Here is a 16,460-nt window from a genome sequence, read left to right on the forward strand (position 1 = left end):
TCCTCCCATCTCTCCTCCTTTCCTCGTCTCTTCTCTCTTCTTTCCTCGTCTCTCCTCGTCTCACTAGTCTCTCCTTTCCTCATCTCTCCTCGTCTTCTCTTTTCTCTCCTCTTCTCGTCTTTCCTCCCCTCTTCATCCGTTTTCCTCTCATCTTCTCTTTTCTCTCCTCACCTCGTCTCACATCTCTCCTCCCTTCTTCGTCTCTCCCTTCCTCCTCTCGACTCCCTTCTCTCAACTCTTCTCCTTGTCTCTCCTTGCCTTTCTTCTTTTTTCTCCTCCCCTGCTCATCTTGCTTTCCTCGTCTCTCTCCGCTTCCTTCCTCGTCTCTCCTTTTCTCCTCGTCTCTCCTTTCCTCATATCTCCTCGTTTTTGTTCTCTTTTCTCTCCTCTCCTCGTCTCGTCTCTCCTTCCCTCTCTCTCTCCTTTCCTCTTCTCATCTCCCTTCTCTCAAGTCTTCTCCCTGTCTCTCCTCGTCTTTCTTTTCTTTGCTCCCCTGCTCATCTTTCTTTCCTCGTCTCTTCTTTCCTCCCATCACTCCTCTTTTCTCTCCTCGTCTCTCCTTTCCTCATCCCTCCTTATCTTCTCTCTCTTTTCGTCTCTCCTCCCCTCCTCATGACTCTTTTGCTCTCCTCATCTCTTGTCTTTCTTCTTTTCTCTTTTTCTCTCCTTTCCTCTTCTCATCTCCCTTCTCTCAACTTTTCTCCTTGTCTCTCATCTTTCTTTTTTCTCCTCTCCTCATCTATCCTCCCCTGCTCATCTTACTTCTCCTCGTCTCTCTCCTTTCCTATCCTCACTTTCCTCTTCTTTCTATTCTCCTTTCCTCTCGTCTCTCCTCCTCTCCTCTCACCTCCCCTTCCCTCTTCTCATCACATCTCTCCTCCCCTCCTTTCTTTTCTTTTTTCTCTTCTTCCCTCATCTTCTCATCTCTTCTCTCCTCCTCTCCCTTCTCATTTCTCTCCTCCTCATCTCTCCTCATCTCACCTTGTCTCTCACATTTCTCTTCTCAGGCAACTCCCTGTCCGCTATTTTGGACGGCAAAGCCAGGCTACTCTTTCTGAGCAGGGACGAGGAGTACGTCATCACCATGCCCTACGCCCATTGTAAAGGTAGTAGACTGCACTAATGTCATTTTACGTGTAGAAACCCAATTTGGCCCTCGAATCTGGCTGTTTCTGACCATTTCCTAGTTATTCCAACCAGAAGAATGCATCTGGGAACGGCCATCACAACCACAATTGATGTTCATATCTGGCTTTCCAGTGCTGCGCGAGCTAGTACATGTTGATAGAATAGAAGGCCTATTAGTGGGCGGCTGAGAAAGCAATACTCATTGGATCTAACATCATTATTTAGCCTAATCTGCCACTTTTCCTTTGTTTCCTTTGTCTTTTTTTTTTGATTAATTAGTATCCTCAATATGATCCGCTATCATTTTAAAGTCACTTGTGTCATAGTTCATAGCACTTTTAAGGCTTGGCGAATTGACTCTTTTCCGACGTCCCCTGAAGGTATTCTGTACGGCACCATGACGCTGGAGCTGGGTGGAAAGGTGACCATCGAGTGTGAGAAAACCAAATGCTTCACCGAGCTGGAGTTTAAGCTAAAGGTACCAAATGAACCTTTGTTCACTCCTTCTGGGTCCCAATGGACGCCGTGGGTTGAAAATGACACGATTTGAATTTGCCGCCCGCAGCCTTTCTTGGGAGGGCCCTGCTCCGTCAATCAAATCAGCGGCAAGATCTCGGTGGGCGACGAGCTCGCCGCCACCGTCGACGGACATTGGGTAGGAAAACTACTCGTATTTCGTAGCAGCGTGGTTTTGTTGTTGTCGTAATCATAGTTTTTGGGGTTCTCGCAAACAGGACAGCGAAGTTTTCATCCAAGAGAAGCGCTCAGGACAGCAGTCCACCTTATGGAACCCGAGCCCGGAGGTCCGTGGCGCTCGTCTCAAGAGGCGGGTGGTTCACTTTGACCAGCAGGGGGAGTTTGAGTCTGAAAGGTAAATGCATTGATGACTATGTTGAGCAATAGTTTAGAGAGATTATTGATCTCAAATTGTATAAATCCTTTTTTAAAAGTTCATGTTTAAACAAATAAAGTATGAAAAACTGACAATCCGCAGTTTTTAAAATTTATTTATTCCCAAAAAATCCGTTATATATATATCTCTTATAGATTATGTATGATAATCTTATGTTTTATTCATTTTTCAGTTTTTCTATTAGAAATTTTAATTTAATTTATAATGAGCTATTCCTTTTTCAGAATGTTCCATTTATAAAAACAAATTTAAATTAAAATAATAAAGGAAATGTAAATATTTGCTTTTTTCTTTTTTGCACAATTATTTTTTCATATTTACAATAAAAAAAAAACTGACAGTCGCCAATTATTCTTTCCACATTTTTTACATTAAAAATCTCATATATATTATATTCTTATTTATTTATTTATTCATTATTAATTTATTTCTTTTAGAAATTAAATATCTTTTTATTTATTCATTTTTCTGAATGTTTAATTGATGAAAACAATTTTAAATCAAAGTAACAAAAACGGAAATGTAAATAATTGCTTTTTATCTTTTTTTGTACAATTTTTTTTTTTGGTATAAATCATTATTATTTTTTTAAATGACAATCACCAATTTTTCATTTCCCCAGAAAAAATCTTTTCTACTGTTTTTTTTAGGGTTAAAAATCTCATATATGTATATATATATGATACTCTTATTTATTTATTATTCATTTATTTTCTATTAAAAATTAAAAATAATCTTTTATTATTTAGTCATTTTTCTGAATTTTTAATTTAATAAAACAATTTTAAATTATAAACAAAAAAATGTAAATATTTGCTTTTTTCTTTTTGTTGTACAATTTTTTTGTATAAATCATTATTTTTTTTAAATGACAATCACCAATTTTTTATTTCCGCGTTAAAAAAATCTTTTCTACATTAGTTTTGTTTTAAAATCTCATATAGTATTCATTTTTTTCCCTATACTGCTAATATCGCTTATTATTTCTTCATTTTTCAGAATTTTTCATTTATGAAAACAATTTCAAATCAAAATAACAAAAAAGGAGATATAAATATTTGTTTGTTTTTCTTTTTTTTTTTTAAATGACAATCCCCATTTTTTAAAATTTCCTAATAAAACTATTTTCAACATTTTTTTAAGTTTAAAAATCTCATATTCTTTATTTATTAATTCATTATTTTTTTTTTCTATTAGAAATAAAATATACTCTTGTTTATTTTTCTGAATGTTCAATTTATGAAAACAAATTAAAAATGTTAAAACAACAAAAAAGGAAATGTAAATACTTGCTTTTTTTTTTCAAGCAATTATTTTTTGTATATATTTTTTTAAAGATGACAATCCCCAATTTTTCATTTCCCCGTAAAAACTATTTTTTACTTTTTTTTTTTAGTTTAAAAATGTCCTTTATATCATACGTGTATGATATTCTTATTTATTTGTTTACTCATTTTCAGTTTTATTTATTTATTTATTTATTTATTTATTTTTTAAATGGGGGGAAAAAATCGGTGAATATTTTCTTATATCTGGAGTACCGGTAATAATAGTAATAATTGCGAATTAGTTGGCTATTAAAATGATTGTTGTGGAGTTTGATTTGTTGGTGGCTTCCAGGCTGTGGCAGCACGTGACCCGCGCCATCGTAGAGCGCGACCAAGTGCAGGCCACGCAGGAGAAGTTCGTGCTGGAGGAAGCCCAGCGCAAAGAGTCCAGGGAGAGGGGAGACAAACCCTGGACGCCGCGACTCTTCCACCAGGACCCCGTCAGCGGCGAGTGGACCTACAAACACGCCGAGTACGAGCGCCGGCGACCAACGCGTCATCTGGGGGCGACCCGTCTGATAACGTCCCCTTCCGATGTCACTTTTAGGACTCTTCCGTGGCGAGCGGAAAGTTGTCTGCTTCAGTTGGAGAGGGACGGCGTGATCCAAACGCTGGAGAAAGGACCGAGGCGGCGCGACGGCCGGCCCGAGGTGGGTCACGCCATCTGTTAGATTTGGGACGAAATATCGTTCTGTGACGATCAATATATAGATTAAATGCATTCCCACATGACTTCAGCTATATTACTCCAAAAAAATAGTTCAGTCAAATTGCTTTACTGACCCAGAAACCTCACCATGAGTATCTAGCAGTCATGAGGCGAGGAGGATCAATTTTCACCTAAAATGCGTAGGCGGAATCACAACAACAAAAAAATAGCATAACTAGCAATTAGAGTAGTGCTGCAACGATCAATTAACTCGAATAATTTGATAAGAAAAAAGCGTCAAATCAAATTTTGCCGCTTCGAGGATTCCTTTAATGAAAGTGATGTCGTACTTAGGGCTGTCAAACGATTAAAATTTTTTAATCAAGTTAATCACAGCTTAAAAATGAATTCATCGTAATTAATCGCAATTCACACAATCTCTAAAATATGCCATATTTTTCCGTAAATTATTGTTGGAATGGAAAGATAAGACGGGCGTAAACATTCAACATACTGTACATAAGGACTGTATTTGTTTATTATAACAATAAATCCACAAGATGGCATTAACATTCTTTCTGTTAAAGGGATCCACGGATCAAAAGACTTGTAGTTCTTAAAAGATCAATTTGAGTACAAGTTATAGTAATTTTATATTAAAACCCTTCTTAATATTTTCCTTTTAATTAAATTTGTAAAAATTTTCAATCAAAAAATAAACTATTAGCTCGGCCGAGCAGGACGTCACAGTTCTCCCACAGTGTCTTTAACTACGTAAGTTAGTGATTGAAATACACCACAAGGTGTCAATGGCGAGTTTTGAATTAGAGATCTAGCCAAGGCAAAGTCTGAGTAAGTTTTATGTGTATTTTGCATAGCTATTTTGATTGGGTTCTCTTTGCACTGAGCGCCTTTCTTTTTGTGAACATTTTTTTTGTTGAGAGATAGAAATATTATTTTTGTTGTGCTTTGACTAAATGATACTGTAGCGACTTACAGTGGGGCAAATAAGTATTTAGTCAACCACTAATTGTGCAAGGTCTCCCACTTGAAAATATTAGAGAGGCCTGGAATTGTCAACATGAATAAACCTAAACCATGAGAAACAGAATGTGGGGAAAAAAACCAGAAAATCACCTTGTTTGATTTTTAAAGAATTTATTTGCAAATCATGGTGTAGGCCAAAGTGAACGGGACGCGCAGGAAAGCTAGCAGTCAGCCGTCCAGCTGCAGCCAGAACACGGAGAGCAGCGGCAGCACCCCGGAGCCGGGGCACGAGTCCTCCGATAATGAAGGTCGGCTGCCATTTTACTCCCCGGAGAGTTGAGTTTAAGTTTTTTGGGAATACTTTTTCATATTAAAGAGCCAAATGTGATGTTTTCAGAGTTCTTAAAGCACTGCGCACGCTGCAGCAGCATGGCCCTTCTTCACACCTCCATCACGTCCATACACAAGACGCAGCAAGACATTCAGAGGTGAGTCGAAGCATGATGCTCTTTTGATCATTTGCATTTTTAATAAGGCTGGACAACGGTTACTCATTTTAATCGCCATTTATCACACACGATTAGTTTCATTTGAACTGGGGGTGTGGGGCTGGCAGCAAATAAATGATTGAACATCCATCGCTGTCAATTGCAGCTAAACTGCATATGTATAGAGCTTATATAGTATACTGTTTTAGAGGCGACGCTAACATTCTGGTTCCTTTGCTTTTGTCGCCATCTTGTGGCCTTTCCAAACTCTCCGCCATTGCTGTCACCGTAGGAACCTTTGGGCTCTCACCCGACAGCTCAATCGTCAGCAGGCGGCGGACGACGGCGCGTCTTGGTTGGCGCGCCACTGCGCCGTCATCTTTTTGGCGCTCCTCTCGCATCTTCTCCTCCGCTTCTTCTACGCATGATAAAAGCATCCCGTCCGCCGTCCCTCCCGCAAGCACAAAACAATCAACCGGGGAGGGAAGGACAGGGGAAGGCTTTCGACTAGAACGGGACGGCTTTGCCCGAACGCCATAAATGCAAGTAAATACAGGCCACCTGAGTTTGAATTTCTAACACTGATTTTTTTCTTCCCAAACATTGAAATTCAGCCACAGAAAGAAAAAAAAAAAAAAAACAGGGAAAAAAATGTCACAAAAATTCAGTGGCAAAGAAAATATTCCCCAAGTTTTTGCATTCAAATTATTTTTGTGGCTGACTTTTTTTCTTTTTAAGCAGCTGAATTTTAATGCCGAAAAATATTCTGTGTTAAAATTTGAAACTAAAAATTCTGTTTTTCACAACTGATTTCTTGCATCTGAATGTTTTGCAGCTGAGAAAAATTCAGTGTTGAATTGGAATCAAAAATTCAGAATTTTTTGCAACTGAATTTTGACTGCTGAATTTTTGTGGTTGCCTTTGTTGCAGCTACATTTTGATGCTGGAAATTTTTTAAAAATGCTCAAATTATCTTTGAATTTTTTTTGTGTGTGTGACCATTTTTGCAGCTCAATTTTTATGACTTTTTTGCAGCTGAAAAAAAAATCTGCCCCAGAAATTATTACATATTATTTGTATTATATTTTCAGTATCCGAATGTGCAACCAAAAATTCTGAATTTGTTGCGACTGAAATTTTTTGCGACTGAATTTCTGACTGAATTGAGAAAAATTCAGTGTTGAAATTTGGAACCAAAAATTCAGATTTTTTTTTTTCTGTCAAATTATCTTTGAATTTTTTGCAGCTCAATGTTTTCTTTGCAGCTGAAGAAAAAATCTGCAACAGAAATTGATTTTAAATGATCTGTATCGAATTTTCAGTATAAGAATTTGCAACTGATTTTTGTACAGCTAAATTTTGAGAAATTCTGAGAAAAATTCAGTGTTGAAATTTGGAACAAAACGGCTGAGTTTTATTTGCAACTGAGTTTTTGTGATTGCATTTTTTGCAGCGGAATTTTGATGCTGAAAAAAAAAACAAAATTCAGAATTTTTCAATAATCAGTTTTTTGCAACAGTTTTTTTTAGTTTTTTTCCAACTAAATTTTCGTTGCTGAATTTTTATTACTGAGTTTCTTACAGCTAAATTTTGGGGGGGAAATCTGCTAGCATATAGAAATCAGAAAAATTGGCACAAATTTCTTTGGTCACTGAATTCCTGCAGCTCCAGTTTTATGACTTTTTTTTTCGCTGTGGGGAAGAAAAAAATCAGTTGCAAAAAAAATTCAGCCGCAGAAATTAAGTCAATTATTCATATTGAATTTTAAGTATTAGAATTTGCAACCAAAAATTCTGAATTTTTCGCTCCTGAATTTTTTTGCAACCGAATTCTTGAATTTTTCAGCAAAAAAAAAAATTTCTTCCAACTGTTTTTTTTTTTTTTTTTTTTTTTTTTTGTGGCTGATTTTATCTAGCATCGGAATTTTCACTGCAGAATTTTTTTTTACACATGAGTATTGCAAAAATTCAAAAAAAAAAATTTGCACCTCAATTTTTTGTTACCTGAATTTCTTGCAGATAAATTTTGACGCTAAAATATTTTAAACATTTAGGAAAGAAAAAAGCACAAAATTGAATTGCAAAATTTGACTTAATTTTTGTAACTCAAATTATCTTTAAAACAAAATTCAGCAGCAGAAATTGATTCGAATTAATTTGTACTGAATTTTCAATATTACAATTTTCCAACAAAAAAATGATTTTTTTTTTTTTTTTTTTTTTTTTTTTTGTGGCTGATTTTATTTAGCACCTGAATTTTCTATGCATAATTTTTGCATCTGAATATTTTGGAGATGAATATTGATGCTTTGGAAAGATTCGAAACCAAAAATTCAGATTTTTTTTTTTTTTGTGGCTTAATTTTTTGTGACCATATTTCTTGCAAATACATTTTGATGCTAAAACTACAAAACAAATTCAGGAAAAAAATAAGAAAGGAAAACTTCAATTGCAAAATTTGAGTTAAATTATCTTTAAATATTTTATGTCACTGAATTTTTGCAGCTGAAAGAAAAACTTTCAATATTAGAATTTGCAAAGAAAAATTCAGATTTTTCCAATTTAAAAAACTTTTTTTTTTTTTGCAACTGAATTTTCATGCTGGGTAAAAAAATTCAGGCAGTAATCTGATTTTTTTTTTCTTTTAGGTGGAACTTTGTTAAAATTCTAAAATGGTTAGAAATTCAATCCCTGGTGGCATAGATTTACTTCCATAGCGATAGCAATAAACACTTCCCCCGACAGATCGCAACGCCTCCCCCTAGCGTAGCTGGATGGAAGCGCACGGGCACCCACGCACTTTGGACGAGAAAGACGGTCTTTCAGTGTAAAAAAAAAAAAAAGTACTATGAAAAATGATTTGGAAGAAAATCAACTGAGAAAATGGGCCTTAACCGCTGATGCCAAAAAAAAAAAAAAAACCATCATGTACAACAACCGAAAGAAGGAACACCTTTTTCTTTTTATGAATCATTTTACCAAAACAGTATTTATATACGGAAAAGACAACGAGTTCTTGTTTACAGGGAGCACTGTGTGTGTGTGTATGTTTCTACGAGTGACACATACTGTAGGAAGGAAGCAGAAGGTTAAAAGGGGTCAAGAGGGGGCGCCGTACAAAGTGTCTTTATATTTGTGTGCCTGGAAGGGGCCGTTTTGTAGCACTCTTTTTTTTTTTTTTTTTTGCCTGGCAACAACTAGTTCACTCACCCCGAAAAATTTGCTATTTAACACTAGTGTAACCCAACGACCAATAGGCTTACGGCAACTTTCTAATTTTGTCAAAAACATCTCATCGACAGCAATATACGTCTGGCAGCGAATTAACCAATGATCATTCACTGCCAGAACCTACGGGTCAATAGCGGGAAAGATTTAAAATCATGTTTTGGTCCGTGGAATATTCGGGGGAAAAAAATAGCCCTATGAGAACAAAGTCGAAATATTAGAGGATTTCAGTCATACAGCATAATACATCGCAATATTATGACTTTTAAGTACTTCATGAGGTTAAAGTCACTTCACGGTAAAATGTATGCAGGCGTAATATTACAACTTAGTCATTTTGCGTACTTTTTAAAATTGAAATCGGAATGTTGCGTGAAAATCGCGATGCTTACGGGATTAAAATCGGAATATTACTTAATTTTACAAAATTAATGTCGGAGAATTACGTTAATTAAATATTAAGTCGTAATATTATGAGATTAAAGTCGGAATAATAAGTAACTTCACGGACTTTACATAAAATGTATGAAATCTAAAATCGTAATTTACGACTTTTTAACTTTACGTACTTTACAAGATTGAGAAGCGCGAACGTCGTCATGTTCTGAGATAATAATTGTCATAGTACGGGACTAAAATCATACATCGTAATGCCGTATACGTTGGAGGAAGCATGGCTAAATCATAATATGACCTAAATCGGAATATGACGTAACTTCATGGACGTCTAATGTAAACGGCTAGGCTAAATCGTAACATGACTTTACGTCCTTTACAACATTAAAGTAGGAATATTATTTAACTTTACGGACGTCAGATGTATGTAAGTGGCTAAGCTAAATAATATTACGACTTATGTACTTAACGAAATTTGAAGTCGTATGTTCTGAGATAAAAGTCATAATATTACGGTTGTAAAATCACGCATCGTAATGTAGCATACCATGCACGCGGCATAGCTAAATCGTAATATGATTTTACGTGCTTTACAAGATTAATTTGGGAGTATTACGTAACTTCATGGATTTAACGTTGTATGTATGTAAGCGACTAGGCTAAATCGTAATGTTATGAAATTAAAGTCGGAATATTATGTAACTTCAGGGACTTGAGATAAAATGTTTGCAAGCTAAAATCGTAATATTACGGCTTTTAACTTTACGTACTATACAAGATTGAGAAGAGTGAACGTCGTCGTGTTCTGCTGTAAAAATTGCAATTTTACGGGATTAAAATCATACGTCGTGATGTCGTATACGTTGGATGCAGCATGGCTAAATTGTAATATGACTTCAGTCGGAATGTAACGTAACTTCATGGACGTCAAATGCATGTAAGTGGCTAGGTTAAAAGGTAATATTACGACTTCACGTACTTTACGAGATTGAAGTCGTACGTCTGTGTATTATGAGATAAAAGTTGTAAAATCATGCATCATAATGTAGCATACGTTGGATGCGGCATAGCTAAATCATTATAGGACTGCGTGCTTGGGGAGATTAATGTCTGAGTATTTCAAAAATAGAATACTACGAGAAAAAGTTATAATATTACAAGATTTAGGTCGGAATATTATATAATTTCATGGACTTTACGACATGTATGTTAAGCAGCAAGGCTAAATTCTAACAGTACAACTTTACGTTTGAATCCCAACAGTAAGAGATTTAAAACGTACATTATATTATGTAAAGTGGTAATATTCCAACTTTTTTTCTCATAGGCCTATTTTCTTCTCCTTTCTTTGCGACTCCGTCGTACATAAGTGACTTCTTTTTTTAAAAATGTAAAAACACTTTTTTTTTTTTCTTTTGTACATATTTGTCTGCTGTGCTTTTACACTCTGTTCATATTTTTGGAATGTATTTATTGTCATTTTTTTTAACCCTTTGGTAAGTCATGTGGGAGCGTGCACTGCAAAAAAAAAAAAAAAAAAAATCTGTTAAATTGACGTGAGAATTTTGGGGAAATGTTAAATAGACGGAGAACTAAAAGTAAAAAGGATGACATTTGAACTGTTGTTTTTATGGATTTCCTTTAGGGACATCGACAGACATGAAATAAATTTAAACCATCTTGTGTGCACCAGATTGTATTTGGTCCGCACTAGAAACTATCTGGTACGCACCAGATAGTATGTGGTGTCTCCGAAAACCTAAAAACTAGTTTCTAGTGCGTATCACATACTATTTGGTGCACACAAGGTAAGTTTCTAGTGCTCTCTGGATAGTATTTGGTGCTTACTAGGCACTATGGTGCACCAGATAGTTTCTAGTGCTTAGCGCATACGAGTTTGTGTGCGCCAGATTGTTTATGGTGCACACCACATACTATTTGGTGCACACCAGATTTTTTCTGCTGCGCAACAGGTAGTTTCTAGTGCACACCACATGCTATTTGGTGCACACCAGATAATTTCTAGTGTACACCACAAACAATTTGGTGCACACCAGATAGTTTCTACAGCACACCACATACAATTTGGTGCGCAGCAGATTGTTTCTGATGCGCAACAGGAAGTTTATAGTGCGCACCAGATAGTATGTAGTGCGCACTAGAATCTATCTGGTCCACACCAAATAGAAAAGAATCTGGTGTGGACTAGATAGTTTCTATTGCTCATCACATACTATTTTATGCGCACCAGTGTGCATCAGGTAGTCTATAGTGCGCACCAGATCGTATGTGGTCCGCACTAGAAACTTTCTGGTGCGCCAGATAGTTTCTAGTGCGCATCAGGTAGTCTATAGTGCGCACCAGATCATATGTGGTCCACACGAGAAACTTTCTGGTGCACCAGATAGCTTCTAGTGCTTATCACATACTAGTCGGTGCGCAGCAGGTAGTTTCTTGTGCACACCACATACTATGTAGTGCGTACCAGATTGTTTCTGGTGCGCATCAAATACTATTTGGTGCGCACCGGATTGTTTCTGGTGCCCACCTGGTAGTTTCTAGTGCACACCACATACTATTTGATGCGCAACAGGAAGTTTATAGTGCGCACCAGATAGTATGTGGTGCGCCAGATAGTTTCTAGTGCTTATCACATACTAGTTCGTGCGCACCAGATTGTTTCTGGAGCACACCACATACTATTTGGTGCACACCAGATTGTTTATGGTACGCAACAGCAAGTTTATAGTGCGCAACATATAGTATGTGGTGGACACTAGAATCTATCTGGTCCGCACCAGATACTTTTTCATCTGGTGCACACCAGATAGTTTCTAGTGCGCATCACATACTATTTCGTGCACACCAGATTGTTTCTAGTGTGCATCAGGTAGTCTGTAGTGCGCACCAGATCATATGTGGTCCACACTAGAAACTTTCTGGTGCGCCAGATAGCTTCTAGTGCTTATCACATACTAGTTGGTGCGCACCAGGTAGTTTCTTGTCCACACCACATACTATGTAGTGCGTACCAGATAGTATTTGATGCGCACCGGATTGTTTCTGGTGCGCACCAGGTAGTTTCTAGTGCACACCACATACTATTTGGTGCGCACCAGATTGTTCATGGTGCGCAAAAGGGAAGTTCATAGTGCGCACTAAATAGTATGTGGTGCATACTAGAATCTATCTGGTGTGCACCAGAAAAGTATCTGGTGCGCACCAGATAGTTTCTAATACGTATCACAAACTATTTCGTGCGCACCAGATTGTCTCTGGTGTGCATCAGGTCATATAGTGCGCACCAGATCATATGTTGTCCGCACTAGAAACTTTCTAGTGTGCCAGATAGTTTCTGGTGTGCATCAGGTCATATAGTGCGCACCAGATCATATGTTGTCCACACTACAAACTTTCTAGTGTGCCAGATAGTTTCTGGTGCTTAATCTGGTGCGCACCAGATTGTTTCTGGTGCACATCAGGTAGTTTCTAGCACACCACATACTATGTAGTGCGCACCAGATTGTTTCTGGTGCACATCATATACTATTTGGTGTGCACCAGATTAAAAAAGTAACTGTGCGCACCAGATGATTTAAATTTATTTTATTTCTGTCGATGTCCCTTTATAGGCTCCGTAGGTGTCTGATGCGCGAAGGCAGTTTGGGCCTATAAAATGGAACTTCAAAGATAGAAAAGTATCTGGTGCGCACCAGAAAGTTTCTAGTGTCTAGTGTGCACACACACTTTTTTTTTTTAATGAATTTAAACACAGCCAAAATTTTAAACAGTGCTCGCAAAGCAAGGCTGCCATTCGTGCTTTTTCTACGTGCGTATTTTGAGTTCCGCTAAAAAAGCAAAGCCATGACTGCCATCTTGTTAATTTTTTTTTTTCCAATTATCTGTAACCTTTCAGTCCATTGCCACTAGTGGCGATCCCAACGGGAGCAAATTTTAGCGATGAAAGTCGACTGATGAATGATTTTATGTATTTTTTACAGTTTTTTTTCTTCATGATTTTCCTCTTTTTTTTTATACTCAATGGCCATTTTCTTGGATTGTATATGCCACTTTGATTTTATTATATTGAACAAAACCTATTCCGCTCACAATGATGCTCAATTTTTTCATTCACACTTGTTGCACACTGTAGCACTACAGTAAAATAAAAACTTTTAACCCTGACATTGCTCTTTTCCTTATTCCTATGTGACTGTCGCCCATGTTTTTCCCATGTTTCCGCAAATGACTTAAACATGCGTGCGTGTTGTTGAGTCTGGAATGCATCTGCTTTGTGGGCGTTTAGCTGTCTCCTGAGTTTTTGAGACCCTTTTGCTGATAACTCAGTGATGATAGCAGAGTTGCACTCGCGGCAGAGGGGAGGGGCTGTTGTGGCTTCCTTTGAGCACTGAAAGTAGACATAATTTAGATTAGACATACAGTATATTTTGACTTGAGCTAGTAAAATGATGAATAATGGCCGTTTAGGATTGTTTTGGGGAAATAACTACTTACCAAAGTGTCAGACATGCAGACATTTGGGATGTTTGGATTCTTCCTGATGTGCCTGTTTCTTGGATACCCAACACACCAATGTTTGGTGTGGGTAAAAAAAAAAACAACAACATAGGGTTAATTTGGTAGTTTTGGGTTGTTTTTGGCTAGAAATCCATGTCAAAACTTCAGACAAATATGTATTTGGCATTTTTTGAATTTGTCGTAATGTGCCCGTTTTTTGGATACCCGACATGCACATATTTGGAGTGGGTTAAAAACAACAACATAGGGTTAATTGGGTAGTTTTGGGTTGTTTTTGGCTAGAAACCCTTCTGTAAAAGTGTCAGACATACATATATTGGGTATCTTTGCATTCTTCCTGATGTGCCCATTTCTTGGATACCCAAAATGCCCATGTTTGGTGTGGGTTTAAAAAAAAAAAACATCCTAGGGTTAATTGTTTTGTTTTTTTGGCTCGAAACCCTAATGTCAAAACATCAGACATGTATAGGGTATCTTTGTATTTGTCTTGATGTGCCCGTTTCTTGGATACCCAACATGCCTATGTTTGGAATGGGTCAAAAAATAACCAAGGGTCAACTGTGTGGGGTGTTTTTGGCTCGAAACCCTGATGTAAAAGTGCCAGACATACATATGTTGGGTATCTTTGGATTCTTCCTGATGTGCCCGTTTCTTGGATACCCAGCATGCCCATGTTTGGCGTGGGTTAAAAAAAAACAACATCCTAGGGTTAATTGGGGGGGTTTTTTGGGCTCGAAACACTTACGTCAAAACATCAGACACATGTATTTGACAAATTTGGATTTGTCTCGATGTGGCCATTTCTTGGATGCCCAACATGCCCATGTTTGGTGTGGGTTAAAAAAAAAAAAAAAAGACAACATAGGGTTAATTGGGTGCATTTGGGTTGTTTTTGGCTAGAAATCTAAATGTCAAAACGTCAGTCAGACATGTATAGGGCATCTTTGGATTTGTCTCGATGTGCCCGTAACGTGGATACCCAACATGCCTATGTTTGGAATGGGTCAAAAAATAACCAAGGGTCAACTGTGTGGGGTGTTTTTGGCTCGAAACCCTGATGTAAAAGTGCCAGACATACAGTGCCTTGCAAAAGTATTCGGCCCCCTTGAATCTTGCAACCTTTCGCCACATTTCAGGCTTCAAACATAAAGATATGAAATTTAATTTTTTTGTCAAGAATCAACAACAAGTGGGACACAATCGTGAAGTGGAACAACATTTATTGGATAATTTAAACTTTTTTAACAAATAAAAAACTGAAAAGTGGGGCGTGCAATATTATTCGGCCCCTTTACTTTCAGTGCAGCAAACTCACTCCAGAAGTTCAGTGAGGATCTCTGAATGATCCAATGTTGTCCTAAATGACCGATGATGATAAATAGAATCCACCTGTGTGTAATCAAGTCTCCGTATAAATGCACCTGCTCTGTGATAGTCTCAGGGTTCTGTTTAAAGTGCAGAGAGCATTATAAAAACCAAGGAACACACCAGGCAGTTCCGAGATACTGTTGTGGAGAAGTTTAAAGCCGGATTTGGATACAAAAAGATTTCCCAAGCTTTAAACATCTCAAGGAGCACTGTGCAAGCCATCATATTGAAATGGAAGGAGCATCAGACCACTGCAAATCTACCAAGACCCGGCCGTCCTTCCAAACTTTCTTCTCAAACAAGGAGAAAACTGATCAGAGATGCAGCCAAGAGGCCCATGATCACTCTGGATGAACTGCAGAGATCTACAGCTGAGGTGGGAGAGTCTGTCCATAGGACAACAATCAGTCGTACACTGCACAAATCTGGCCTTTATGGAAGAGTGGCAAGAAGAAAGCCATTTCTCAAAGATATCCATAAAAAGTCTCGTTTAAAGTTTGCCACAAGCCACCTGGGAGACACACCAAACATGTGGAAGAAGGTGCTCTGGTCAGATGAAACCAAAATTGAACTTTTTGGCCACAATGCAAAACGATATGTTTGGCGTAAAAGCAACACAGCTCATCACCCTGAACACACCATCCCCACTGTCAAACATGGTGGTGGCAGCATCATGGTTTGGGCCTGCTTTTCTTCAGCAGGGACAGGGAAGATGGTTAAAATTGACAGGAAGATGGATGCAGCCAAATACAGGAACATTCTGGAAGAAAACCTGTTGGTATCTGCACAAGACCTGAGACTGGGACGGAGATTTATCTTCCAACAGGACAATGATCCAAAACATAAAGCCAAATCTACAATGGAATGGTTCAAAAATAAACGTATCCAGGTGTTAGAATGGCCAAGTCAAAGTCCAGACCTGAATCCAATCGAGAATCTGTGGAAAGAGCTGAAGACTGCTGTTCACAAACACTCTCCATCCAACCTCACTGAGCTCGAGCTGTTTTGCAAGGAAGAATGGGCAAGAATGTCAGTCTCTCGATGTGCAAAACTGATAGAAACATACCCCAAGCGACTTGCAGCTGTAATTGGAGCAAAAGGTGGCGCTACAAAGTATTAACGCAAGGGGGCCGAATAATATTGCACGCCCCACTTTTCAGTTTTTTATTTGTTAAAAAAGTTTAAATTATCCAATAAATTTTGTTCCACTTCACGATTGTGTCCCACTTGTTGTTGATTCTTGACAAAAAATTAAAATTTTATATCTTTATGTTTGAAGCCTGAAATGTGGCGAAAGGTTACAAGATTCAAGGGGGCCGAATACTTTTGCAAGGCACTGTACATATGTTGGGTATCTTTGGATTCTTCCTGATGTGCCCGTTTCTTGGATACCCAACATGGCCATGTTTGGCGTGGGTTAAAAAAAAAAAAAAAACA

General features: G+C 37.6%; 1 protein-coding gene and 1 long non-coding RNA gene across 2 annotated transcripts in view; one reads left to right on the plus strand and one right to left on the minus strand.

Annotated features, from left to right (window-relative positions):
- osbpl5 (oxysterol binding protein-like 5) overlaps nt 1-13,301 on the plus strand; it is a 57,487-nt gene extending 44,186 nt beyond the window's left edge. The window contains exons 15-23 of the mRNA XM_057837851.1: nt 1,008-1,106; nt 1,509-1,606; nt 1,694-1,783; nt 1,863-1,999; nt 3,662-3,841; nt 3,917-4,019; nt 5,199-5,313; nt 5,403-5,493; nt 5,786-13,301. Of these exons, the coding sequence (XP_057693834.1) occupies nt 1,008-1,106; nt 1,509-1,606; nt 1,694-1,783; nt 1,863-1,999; nt 3,662-3,841; nt 3,917-4,019; nt 5,199-5,313; nt 5,403-5,493; nt 5,786-5,921 (1,049 nt within the window). The 3' untranslated portion in view covers nt 5,922-13,301. The remainder of the gene's footprint in view (nt 1-1,007; nt 1,107-1,508; nt 1,607-1,693; nt 1,784-1,862; nt 2,000-3,661; nt 3,842-3,916; nt 4,020-5,198; nt 5,314-5,402; nt 5,494-5,785) is intronic.
- LOC130916828 (uncharacterized) overlaps nt 12,743-16,460 on the minus strand; it is a 56,726-nt gene continuing 53,008 nt past the window's right edge. The window contains exons 2-3 of the long non-coding RNA XR_009063348.1: nt 13,632-13,689; nt 12,743-13,524 (exon numbers count right to left, since the gene is read on the minus strand). This is a non-coding gene — a long non-coding RNA (uncharacterized LOC130916828). The remainder of the gene's footprint in view (nt 13,525-13,631; nt 13,690-16,460) is intronic.

Source organism: Corythoichthys intestinalis, chromosome 5 (assembly GCF_030265065.1).
Source record: "Corythoichthys intestinalis isolate RoL2023-P3 chromosome 5, ASM3026506v1, whole genome shotgun sequence".
Taxonomy (NCBI): domain Eukaryota; kingdom Metazoa; phylum Chordata; class Actinopteri; order Syngnathiformes; family Syngnathidae; genus Corythoichthys; species Corythoichthys intestinalis.